The sequence below is a fragment of the Lepisosteus platostomus genome, chromosome 23 (assembly GCF_059453375.1).
Source record: "Lepisosteus platostomus isolate fLepPlt1 chromosome 23, fLepPlt1.hap1, whole genome shotgun sequence".
In the NCBI taxonomy this organism is placed as follows: Eukaryota; Metazoa; Chordata; class Actinopteri; order Semionotiformes; family Lepisosteidae; genus Lepisosteus; species Lepisosteus platostomus.
In genome coordinates this window covers 16,987,722-17,000,395 of record NC_142633.1, presented here as the reverse complement: position 1 = coordinate 17,000,395, position 12,674 = coordinate 16,987,722, and the positions used below count along the sequence as shown (strand labels likewise).

The following is a 12,674-nucleotide window of genomic DNA, read 5'->3' as shown; positions in this document are numbered from 1 at the left end:
TATTTATGGGACTAAATAGTGTGCATCATCATTCATTTATAAGCATCGCCGGTAAAGCCATTGCAGGCTCTGCCTTTAGTATCTGTCCTGAAAGCCGTCTTCCAGAGAGGCCAACAGGCAGAGCAGGTGTGAAGAGAAGGGCTGCCGTTTGTCTTCCTCCGTCCCCAAGTCTCTGGCCTTATCAGCGGCCACGCCTCCAACACAAGGCGTGTAACACATCACGCATCGACACGGGGCTCCGCAGGGGACGGCTGCTCTGTTCGTGGGTTCGGTCAAATTTGACTGGAACTACAGGTTTTCAGACACTAAGCACCCGGTCAGACAAGACAGTCAAATCTCAAGAAGGCTTAGCATCTTTAAAAGTAGACGGTTAAGTGATAATGCTGTCGCCAGAAACGAAGAAGTGAGGCTGTTTTTTACACTTTAGTGGCAGCTTATACACGTCTCCTACGAATGGGGATTTCAGAATATGACCCCCTCTGAACACGTTCTGAACCCTTAGACCCCGCCCGCCATTGGGGATGCACCAGCTAAAAACATGAAAATAGAGAGATGTCCTTCATTGTTCTGTTATTGAGTTATGAGCAGGCTGCCTCTTGTTTCAAGGGACTTGCTGAGGTTTAAAAACTGGCACAAAGGTTATGAACATCAGTCTTACACCACCGAGAGACGATCGAACCTGAAGCCGAACTCCTGGGAAAAATCACGCTCACGGTCGTGTGCTCCCATCCGGATGGGACCTGCTGCACAAAGGCTGCTTTTTACTAGGACGTGACTGACTACACAATATGTGACAACAGAGTATCCAGAAAAACTCCCAACACGGACAAGGTAGCGGAACTGAATCTCTCTAATCATGAACACAGGAAATTACAAGGGAACTGAATGCAAGCATTAAGAATCTAAAACACAGAGGAGCACGTCAAGACCAATAATGAAGCTCAGCCCCACATGCAGAAAATAAGAGGGCATGAGCATATTTAGGACAGAAAGCAGGAAACGGTCATACTGGTTGAAGCAAGAATGGTTGTAATCTTTCAAGATAAGGCTGGAGAAGAACCTCCAGTCAATAAGCACCTCCTCCCTCATATCATTTTCTACAAAAAGTTAAAGATGCTGAGAGCATGTTAGGTCTAAGTCTGCAGGTTAACGTCTCCTGGACTAGTCCAAGGCAATAATTGGCTCATTCCTGCAAAGGGAGAGTGAGAATGGAGTCTGAACCAGGGCGCCCTGAAGCACTTCGGGACAGGGCTTTGCCGAGTGAACATTACACCTGGTGAGACAGGCGGCCACCTGCTGCAGGAGCGTACAGCTACTCCAATAAGCAACAAAAGCCTTAAGCACTGTGAAGGACCCAGAGAAGCTCACTTTGGAATCACACATTGTGGTGCCCATGCCTGGGGTCATTTTCCTCCTTATGTATTTAACAACCTGAATTCCTCCAGCAAGACAATGATCCAAGACAAACTGTGAATACAGGTAAAAGGTGTTTAGAGCCCAAGGTGCTTAAAAGTTTTTTAAAAATTAAAAACGTAAGCAATCAGACGTCGACTTGTGGAATGCTTTACAAGACACGAGGAAGCAAAAAAAAAAGCCAGTAGCAGAACTCCAGTTGTATATATATAAAAAAACGATACAAAGGCAAAAAAGTAAAGGAATACAAACCGCTCAGCAATACAGTGTTTTGTAAATGTGTTCAGTCGGTTGCATTTGTGCAGTAAATTGACTGTTACATCAAGCATAAGAAAAAACAATACTGTGACAAGGTGGGAATAAGTTAATAAATGTTTCTACTTCATTATAAAGACCACAGGCTTTGCCCAAGATCGGATGCATTTAAAATACACACGTAGAAGACATAACTGACTGTAACAGAGCCACAGAGAGGGGCTTCACCCCCGCACTGTGAGAAAGTCTGAAAGTTGTAGCTGCAGCAGTAAGTTAAGTTCTGTGATGACTCAAGACCGATGTATTACAGCACCACACAAGCTGCTTTCACAGAGTGAGTCAGAAATAAAGCTTCCCTTTTTTTTTAAAAAAAAGAAGATTTTAAAGATAAGGTCTTGGGTGTCGGAGAAAGCACCTCCAGCATCGGTTTTGAATCTCAGAATGAGCGACCCTTCTTTCTCGGCCAAGCGCGGAGAAGGGCGAGGCCGGGTTCGAGTGCAGGTGAACGGAGCGGAGCCCTGCAGTGGCAGGCAGCCTGGGAGCTGGACGAGGAGACAAATCGCTGGAGGACATGTCCTCCCATGCTGGCGCGAAGGAGGCTGTGCCTGTGCTTTCACTTCCTCGAAGCTGACTGAAGCACCAGCCCCACTACACTGGAACCCTCATGACCTCGGCACCACAGCATGGCCTTCCAGAGTGAGCTCCAAAAACCAGCGCCGTTTTTTACCAGAGTCTCCATTTTCTAAGAGCTGCAAGATCAGACACATATACGCCTGCAGAACTACGTCTACGCGTTTAAAGAGAAAATAAAATAAAAGACGGTGTGCAAAGGGTTAAGTGCAAAAGCTTTACGCTGACCAGCTATTGGAACAAAGCGGCGCAGTTCGGTGCTTAACTGGGTCACGCGGAGGTTTCAGTCACCCCAAATTACCAAAGCAAACATTTCAAACAAAGTGCAGGTTAACACAGATGCTCCGTGTCTGCTACACCTCAGCAGCCAGCGCTGCACGGTCTTACAAAAGGAAACTTAAAACAAACAGTACTTTACACAGGAATAAGGAAATATTAAAACCATTTTTCTTTTCTCTCTCTTTTTTTTTACTTTCTATCTCTTCGGGCTGGAAGTGCTTCCAGAAGTGCAAATGTCGCACAGTGAGAAATATCTTGCTTTCGTGCCTCTGTTTTCCCCCGAGTCCCGGTTCCAACTGCGTCGAGCGCAAGAAGAAACTGAACATGAAAGACATGAAAGAGCCTGTATTCGTTTCCGCTGTAATGACTTCCTCCCGGAGGGCAGCCCCGCCCTGGTGTCGGAGTGTGGGGGTGTGGGTGTGTGTGTGTGTGTGCGTGCGTGCGCGCGCGTGTGTGTGAGTGCAGGGGGGCGTGCTCGTGCACACAGCTGTGCTAGGGGTGCGCGCGTGCACGAGTGAGCGTGCTCGGGGGCTGGGGGGTTGCCTGTGCTCACACGCGCTCACACACACACACACACATTTGTGGCTCCTGTGCCAGGCCCCGACTCACCACAAGGCACATTCCTCACCTCCTGTCACGCCGTCAGTGCCACACTAGAGAGAAGAGCCCGGGTCCCATTCCTCACAGCACTACATCACCTTCCTTTCTCCTCTAATTGATGTTTTAATTAAAACCTGCTCTTGAGCAACTAAAGATTTCTCCTCTCTCTTGCTCTCATAATTTTCCAATTAGATTCTCAGCACTTTTCCTTTACTGCTAACCTGTGCTCTGGAAAAATATCGCAGCAATAATAAGAATAAAAGCAATCTTAAATCTTACCTTTGGGCGACACACTTCGGGATTTCTTGGTCTCTGAAGGACACTCGCTGTTGCTGTTGGGTGAATACGCTCTCTTCTTTCCTAGGATGTCATCTGCAAAGAGGGAATTAGCATGAGTCACTATTAAGTTTCTGCTCACTACTGCCTCATTCAAATTCACAGATGAATTTAGTTTCTGCAAAATTAAACACACACACACACGAGAGCCCAACAAAATAAACATATACCTTTGAAAAATCATCCAGTGTGTGGAGATTAAAATCTGCTGTCAGGTTTGATCAAAAGCTCTGGGAGGACTGTGTGACAAATCTAGGTGTTACTGAGGCGTTTGAAAAGGGTTTTCTGTATTTCTGTGCTCTCAGACAGCATGAGACAAACCCTGCTTCTTCAGTGGGGCCAAAGAGTTGCTAAAAAAAGGGGGGAAAAAGTGAAAAATCACCTCATCTGGACTCTTGTGCAGTCAAAATCTGAAATTCCCAGCCTACAGCTTCATCTTTCTCACTGCAACACCTGTTATTTCAGTTTTTTTTACAGGTTTCCTTGCTTTTGCTTGTGGTTCTCGTTCAAATGCTAAGCCCCCTTGTGAATCTCCTTATCAAGTCCCTCCCTCTCTCTCTCTCTCTTTCTCTCTCTCTCTCAGCCCTGAAGGTCCTCTTTAATTCTCCTCCCATCGGGGTATATGGAAATGCACATGCCTTGCATTAACACTGCACTCCTCACCAACACCAAACATCTAGTGTACAATTACAGCATCCCCCCGAACAGATTTAAAATCAATATCCTCCTAATAACGTGGGGGAAAACTGAAAGCATGATGCTGCATATGAGCAGGAAGGAAGGGACCGTTTGTCATTGTATTTTCTAGCTAAGTCTCGTTAAAGACACAGGCTCCTGCTCTCTGTTTGGTTGTGCAGCACAGGGAACCAGACCTGTTGTGCACAACTGATTCAAGTCAAGCACAAAAGCCCTAACGTGAAGCTGCACAAAACAGAATCACTTTTCTGTCCATTTTAGAAGATTGTTTTTATCCTGATTTCTACATTTAATACTTATTAATCGGTCTTTTGTTCAGGACTATTCCCAGCCGGAATGATATGTTTTCAATCGTTTTCACATTGTCATTTTACTCCCTTGCTATTTGGCGATTCTGGGAGGCGAAGGGCCACATCTCTTCTTTTTAGCTAGGAAAACAAAACTAAATACCTTTTATAACCTAGAGTGAGCACATTCATTCTCTCCCCTCACACTTACTGAGGTGGCAGACGAAGGCGAGACACAGATGACTCTCGACAGCACCGTACAAGCAAGGGCCTGTGCAATACCCAGCTCCAAGCACCCTGCACTTCTCAAACAGGCTGTGGCAAAGCTCTGGCTGTCTGAATGACATCCCAGCCGGCCGCCAACTTCTCCTAACAGCTGGGCAACAGGACACGAGGGACAAACTTAACCACTCGAATGTTATTGTCTTTCTTCTCCGCCAGCAGAAAAAAACCAGCATCTTCCTCATGAAGAGATGTGGGTCTTTCAGCCTTTTCAGGAGTCCATGCAAGAGAGGGCCTCACTAACGATCCCGTTTGATGTACTCTCCAGAGGGGGGCTATTGTGACTACTCTGAGGAGAGCGGGGCCAGGGTCAAAGCCTATTCAAATGGGCCCAGGCTGGCTCTTACCTACCCCCAAGGCAGAAAAGACTGTCCGCATAGCACACCCTACTCCGTCGCTGCTAAGATCAGGCCGGTAGAGAACTCTGGCTGGCGGGGAATGGGTGCAGCAGCTGCCCGTGAAAGGGCAGGTTCCTCCCTGCGGGGACACGGGCTCTCTGGCAAGCTGGGCGGGGAGCCGCAGGGGCGCGGAGGCGCTGTGTGACCCCCGGGGGCAGTACACGGGGGTGGCTCCCCGAGCAGGTGGTACAGACGCCCCCTCCTGAAGGGATTCACAGCCCCCGGGCCGGGCCAGCGGAGGTGCGATTGCAAATCCCAGCCTGGGAGAAGAGGGGGGGGGGGGGGGGGCGAACGGAAAGACGGAAAGAATTCCACGCGATCAAACCACAGAACTCGCAGACGCAGACAAACAAACCACGAAAACAGAATCCGAGCCCTCAGGAGGGTGCTGAATTTGTATCTCAGTGCGCACAGCCATCAATTCCAGCCCTCCTTTCAGCGCCATGGTCTTATAAGTCTGCTGTTTGCTGGCAGCGCAACACAGTGTGTCTGTGCAGTTCAGACAGCTCTGGTTACACACTGTCACTGTGGAAGCCATGCCTGTCTGTCTATCCAGCTGGCAGGGCCTGCATTGCACATCCTCACTGCTCCTCCACGCCTTAGACTAACACCGCCCTGCATTCATCGGTGCCTATCCAGAGGCCTCATTCCCAAACAACTCTGGCCCACACAACTACACTTCTCTGAGCTGGGGTCCACCTAGAGAGCCAGGTTCTCTGAGGTCCAGTGGTTTTGGGCTGGGGCGGCGTGCGGACGAATCAATGCCGAAGGCTCAAGCCTGGCTGACACCTAACACGGAGGTGCTGTACCTTTCCCACACTGCCCACGTCACAGTACATTAGCTAACGCGCAACTGTAGGAGCGCTGCTATACGCTTGAATCTGATGCAATCACACGGCCCAGATGAGACTCAACAAAGAGGAACTGAAGCAAGCACAAAAAAACAAGTCTGAGCAATGGGGAGAGACCCAACCTGCTCCATCTGGATACAGCAGTTGCCCTTAAAATTTTCTTTAAAAAAATACTCTGTAATCGTTAATGGAGAAGAATGAGAAACGGAAGAAATGCTGCTCCGCCTGCAGTTATTCCCTTTTGTAATTTTGTCTTTGGGAAACAAAGCATTTGGCAGCAGGACAAGAGAAGCACGGACTGGAAGCTGGAAGGGAAGTCATTATTCTGCGTGCTCGGCTCAAGCCGTGCGCTGAATCATGAAGACAGCTTCACTGAGCTTCAAAATGAAAGTTCCTATCTGTAACTTAGTGCCTTGACACCAAGCTGCTCGTAAATGAACCACTCTGGATTCCAGGAAAGGCTGGGGAGGTGGCGGTGGTGGTGGTGGTGGTGGGGGGTAAAAAACAGATTCGTTTTCATTTTTGTCTGGTGGCCCAGAAGCTTCCTGCGCACAGCCAGGCCTGCTCCACGCTTTCTCAAGTCCGCGACCAATCACCAGCTACGGTGGTGGTCTCCGGGGTCCCGAGCCATGAGACTTCCTGCCCCCCCGTCTCCTGTGACCTCGCGCGACCATGATCCCCCAACGCTATCGCACCCCCGCGCGGCCCTGCTCTCCACACGCAGACGCCGCCCCCCCCCGCGCCGCTGCACAGTTCCGCCGGCGCAGGAAAGCACGCTTCTGCAGCTCCCCTGTGCTGTCAGGCCACGACTCGGAACACGTACCCAGAACGCTGGGTCGATGTCAAGAGCAGTCCTGGGAAGCCACTGATTCATGCCATCGGAATCCCTCTCGGAGAGACATATCTGTCTGCACATGTCTGCTGTCCTTCACACGGGTGTCTGGAGCTGAGTGGTGGGCATTTAAAGCTGTCTGCCTGGGCATTAAAGACCGTGGCAGCCTGGAGTACAACACTTCACAGTGGTGCTGAGACTACAAGTGCACCTGGAACTCCACCACTCTTACAGTTACAGATTCAGTCTTTCAGCAACACTTAATCCGCCATATTCTAATATTCGTTACATTTCAACCAACTTCAATGTTCTTTTGTTTGCTGGATAATATAATATAAAAAACAGATGACAACAGAGAATAATAAATAGGAACAGTGAGTAACGTCAGCAAAAAATCTCCTTCAACATGTTCAGTGCGTGATTTTGAGGCAGGATGCTCTCCCTAAACAAGGGAGGAAGCCGATGAAAACAACAGAATCCTGCAGAGCGCTCCATACTCCCAGAAAAGAAGAACATGCATTTTTGTGAATTTCATTAATCTTACCTCTTCTTTTAGGTTAAAAAGGAGAGATGAAGCAAAACAAAACGTAATTAAAAAAAAACAACCTTGCAGAACCCGACGAGCACCACAGGGCTTCCTGGCAGAGCCACACTGCGACTCCTCACTCTGACAGCACAGCTACAGCGTGGAGAGGCTCTGCTCATCCCACACACGTGCACTCCGGACAGCCACTCCAGCCCACAAAACAACCACATTTCATGACGCAGGAAAGGAAAACAGAACCGACAGGAGGAGATCTTGGCAGAGCACAGAGGAATCCAGAGATTCCCTTGTTGAGTCCGTGCCCGATTGTCAGAGATCTTGACAACAAAAGCTTTTAATACCTATTAAACGTTGCTTCTTAAAGTGCACGTGCTCTCGTTTAACCCTGTGCTGGGAAGCCATGCTGCTGTTTCACCTCAGGCCAGTACTTGACACATGGATCCTAACGCCACCACGGACTGCTGTCTATGACTCCAGAACTCCTGTTCCTAAAAGCATCGCCTTGCATCATAGTCAGTTCCTATTTTTCTGCTGGGGAAGCGGTGTTGCACCCACCCTGATGATGTGGCATTTCAAGAATGTTAAAAGACGTTTTATATATCTCTGTGTGTGTGTGTGTGTGTGTGTGTGTGTGTGCGCGCGTGTGTGTAAGAAAACTTTATTGGAGAAGACACTTGGATTCTATAGAAAACGTTCCTGGTTGTAGTACAGAAATATACACATTTGCTTCTCCACACGGGCCAGAAGGTTTAAGAATCATAAAGCGATTTTTTCCCCCCACTCAACTACTGTGGAGGGGAATCGGAGCCCAGCCAGCGCCTGACCCGCGGAGCCACTCGAAGACGGCTCTCCTCCGCACACCGCCACTTCCCGGCGGTGAAGGGAAAGATGGGGAGGAGGGGCGGAGGAAAAAAAAAAGGCAGCACTTCTTCTTCCTCTCCAGCTGGTGACAGCTTTGACAGCCAGGCTCCTTAATTCCCTTTTCTTATTCCCTTAATCTGTCATCTTTATCAGGCTAGGGAAGTGCCAGGCGGCGCACAGGAGCCCCGGCCCCGATCAATCTCCACATTACAGCTGACAGAATGGTGCTAATAACTTATTGATCCAGTATGCGCAGGGCCCTGCTGGGGCTGAAAGGCTCCCATTGATTGGCTGAAGGGAAGGAGAGAGGCGCTTCCGCTGGCCGGAGGGCTCGGCTCTGCCTGGAATCGCGCCTCTCCCGGAGCGAGCAGGGGAGGGACAGGGGTGGGACGGAGACAGGGGCAGGACAGGCACACGGGTAGGAGGGACACAAGGGCAGGACGGGTTCAGGGGTGGGAGGGACAGGGGCCGGGATGGAGACACAGGATCAGGATGGAGACAGGGGCGGGACAGACACAGGATCGGGACGGAGACAGGGGCGGGACAGACACAGGACCGGGACGGAGACAGGGGCGGGACAGGTACACAGGGATATGGAAGGGTACAGGAGTGGCACAGGGCAGCTGCAGCTCCAGGAGGTGAAACAGGATAGACAGTGAAATGCACATGCTTTGCTACGCAGTGCTGAGGGGGACTGCAGCCAGCAGGCAGCGGATCGTCCGGTACCGTGTGTTAATACAGATGGTACATCCATAAGTGCCTGCATGTATGTAGTGTGTGTAAACACGCAGCGTGTGCCATCGGGAGTATTTTTCTTTGCTTCTGAATGCAAAATCTGCAAAAGTGGCGGAAAAAGATGAAAAGGAAAACAGTCTGGATCCCAGCTAAGAGATCGCCCTGGCGAAGCGGAGCGGCCGGAACGCCGCAGAGGAAGAGCAGGACTGACAGCCTCTGCTGCGCCGTTTCCGTTTCATTCCAGGTGGGATTCCCAGGCTCGTTTTCTTTAACACGTGGGAGGCTGCGCTTCCAACAATAAGAAAAAACTACAAACTGCGCAATGAGGAAAATATGAGCACAAATTTGCACGACGTACGCAGCTGCAAAATGACTCATTAAGCTCCCAGACCTAACCATTACGTCTCGATGCATTCCTTGAACTAAACACGTGACGCTGCGTAACGGGGTTAATATCTACCAACTCTACAGCCCCCTCAAATCTTACAGCACCACTGCCTTTTAAAGCAATGTGCAAACATGCAGCAACGCTGTTCTCGTACATTCCTCACCTCTCAGGCAATGCAAGCACACTGTTTCAGGTAACTGCAGGGCTGAGAGCTGCTGAAGAGTGCTTTCAAGGAGAAAGAAAGCGAAGCTGGAAGATTAAATTGCTATGGCCATTAGGAAGAGAGTCGCCTGCCGCAGGCGAAACCCAAGGAAAACACAAGACAGGAAGTGAGAGGGGAGCAGGTAGCTCTGCTCTGAAAAATAACAGAAAGAGCTCCCCCCCCCCCCAGCTCCAAAATCACCATCTAGCCCTGAAAAACAACACCTTGCTTGCCTGTGAAAGTCTCCACACCGACTGCAAAGCTGCAGCTAAGTCGGCTCTCCAGACAGACTAGCTGTCAGCTCCCAGCCAATCCAATCCCAAAGGCTGGAGCTAAGGGAGTTTTAGTCACTTACGGCTGACGCCTGGGTCATCGCTAATGTCTTTTCCCTCAAATTTAATTAACGTGTGTCTCCATCAGCCCTCTGCTTCTGCTTCCTGTTCCTCTCTCTGTGCAGACTGCACTGTCTCTGCTGGCCACATTACTGCCGTCTGCACCGAAAAAAAAGAGCTCGCCTGTTTTATTTAGCTGTTTATTTTCCTATTTCTCACAACAGACTAGTGCCATTTGTTTGCTTCTACCGTCTGAAAAGTGAGATCTAATGTATTAATCTTTGGGAATTAGAAGACAAAGCAATGTTTTTAATGCGGTTTAATAAAGGTCTCTTCTTACATACAAGAAAACATTTCTCTTCCTTTAATGCCCATACTGACAGTAATGTATTTTACCCATCTTTGCACTGAACACTCGAAATTTGCACTTCAGAAATGTAATACCAGAGAGGGCCCTTGACTTTTTAATCAGTTCAAGGGTAACAGGAGTGGAGCTGCACCGAATGAGCATCTTTTTACAGATTATATAAGTGCAAAACAGCATAGATAGAAAGGCACAGATACACAGATTAGAGAGGAGAGAAACCATAGCACAGACAGAAAGACAGACATACTGGTATGTCACAAAATGACGTGAGCACAGGCAAACAACTGCATCAGGCTTGTAAGATGGATGAAAAAGGCACTTGTTTTGAGTCCCCTCTCAAAGCAGAAAAGTATTCTCTGCGGAGGAGAGGACTGGCAAGTCATGCTCTCGGAATCGCCTCAGGACACAGAGCTCTGCACTCCGACCACTGCTGCACAAGGCTGCGCTGGCTGTCAGCTGCTTTGTATGTTTGCACAAGTTAAGCCAAGTTCTAATACCAAAGAAATAATAATAATGACAAAAAAAGACCATAAGCCACTGCCGTTTAGTTTTATTAATTGTTCTGTAACATCGAGGACTTGATTCAAGCTCTGAATATACATTACATTTTTTTTATAACGTTTCTCACAAATGGCCAGTCATAAGTCAGCAACTGGGTCAGGATATCTGCTTCGTAATTTCTGCTTTCCCTCATCCGTGTTTTAGTTTTATTTTGGGTGATTCCAACACGGGCTTTACGGAAAAAGTTCCCTCTGGTTTCAGAGCTGTGGCTGTCTCATCCTCCTTCTCCCCCTCCCTCCTCTCCTTCACACTTCCCTGGCAGACAGAATTAGACAAACTGGGTGATAAGATTGGACTTGCTTACAGACATGGGGCGAGCTGCTTAAATAGGCTCTAAATCTGTGTTTAATGCGCAAACCGTCAGATTTGTAGCCCTACCCTCGCCGGGAAGGCCGGCTCGCTCATCCCTTTGTGTGTCTTTCTCAATTAAGATTAAAAAGTGTTTTCCGCAATCCCCCCTTCTCAGTTTACAACTCCTGTCCTGTCCCCGCTGCGCGGAGTGGTGGCAGGACAGCGCCTCACACAGCCCGCGGTTCGGAGTCCTGTCCTTTGGCATCGCAGAGTGAACTGGAGTGCCTCGCCTCCTCACCTTTAATCCATCGTCCCAAACCCAAACCTTGTGTTCATCTTGCAGTGGGCCAACAGGATGCCGGTTTTAATTGCTCAGTTAAAACATAAGCCCTTCATCCCCGGTGACAGGGACCTCAAATTATCTCAGGAGGACCGGCTTCTGCGTCCGTGCACTGCGCTACAGCACGACAGCGCCGAGATCTCCAAGGGGGCTCTCAGAAAAACCCCGGACACAAACAATTCTTATTCTTGCAATTCTCTAACATACGCAAGTTTGGGAAAAAAAGTGTTACAAAAGTGTTACAAGTATATGACTCCAATAACCAATTGCATCCACCACAGAAACATGCTTCAAGACACATCTCAATTTCTCAGGCTGCAATCACTGGCTCCAAGACAGATCAATATAGCAATTAGATTTTATAAACACAAGGCCTTCTACTCACTTTCCACATTCCACAAGCAGACAATGGACCAACACCATGATCGTGGAGACGCGAGCCATATACAATATGAGCAATATCCTTCATTTTCCAATAAAGGGATTATAATATCTGCGGGGAAGGGCACAGTCAATTCCTACAGGATTGCACACAGCCTGGAAAGTGATTCTCCAATGCCAAACTACAAACAGGCCTTCCCTATCTGGAAACTCCTTTAATTTCTTCTTGACTCCAAAGCCTTAAAGTATCTTGCAGGTTCGGGAGAGCCGATGTAACACATTAAGAACGGGCCGATCTAGAAAGACGCAACTCGGGCAGAGAAAAGACAGGCGCTGTGTCTGCTTTCACTCCCGGCTCTTGGTGCACAATCAGGTGGAATTTATCTGTTGTTAAAAAAGTCAAACTAACTCTGCAGTCAAGTCGTTTTGGAAATCTCTGTCAAGGATTTTTAATTGGTCCTGCGCCTGTTTCAAGGGTGCTGGACTTTTCTGCAAAGTTAAAAAAGTTTTAGCTTTTCCAAAAAGGCAAATGAGTAGGCCAGAGTAATATATGTTAATTAACTCACTGGATTACAATGCACCTCCGTCCCTATGTTTAGATTATATGGGCTTACACGGAAATAAGGCTGTTTATTTGGAGTGGGCATTTTAAGAACTCCACAACTGAAAATGGGTGTTCTGGGAGATGTCAACAGTCCAAGGGCCCAACGTGCAGCAGACAACAGCTACCAATACCTGAATAAAATATTCGGCTTGCCAGTTTTGTACAGGACTGCGTATTTTAAAAATATTTGTATTGTCTGATTTTCCCAT

General features: G+C 48.5%; 1 protein-coding gene across 4 annotated transcripts in view; it reads right to left on the bottom strand.

The window, feature by feature from the left end:
* Positions 1–12,674, bottom strand: part of samd11 (sterile alpha motif domain containing 11) — a 121,752-nt gene that overhangs the window by 24,996 nt on the left and 84,082 nt on the right. For all 4 annotated transcript variants that reach the window (XM_088617196.1, XM_088617197.1, XM_088617194.1 and 1 more), the window contains one exon: positions 3,457–3,549. In XM_088617196.1, coding sequence (XP_088473322.1) covers positions 3,457–3,549 — 93 coding nt within the window. The remainder of the gene's footprint in view (positions 1–3,456; positions 3,550–12,674) is intronic.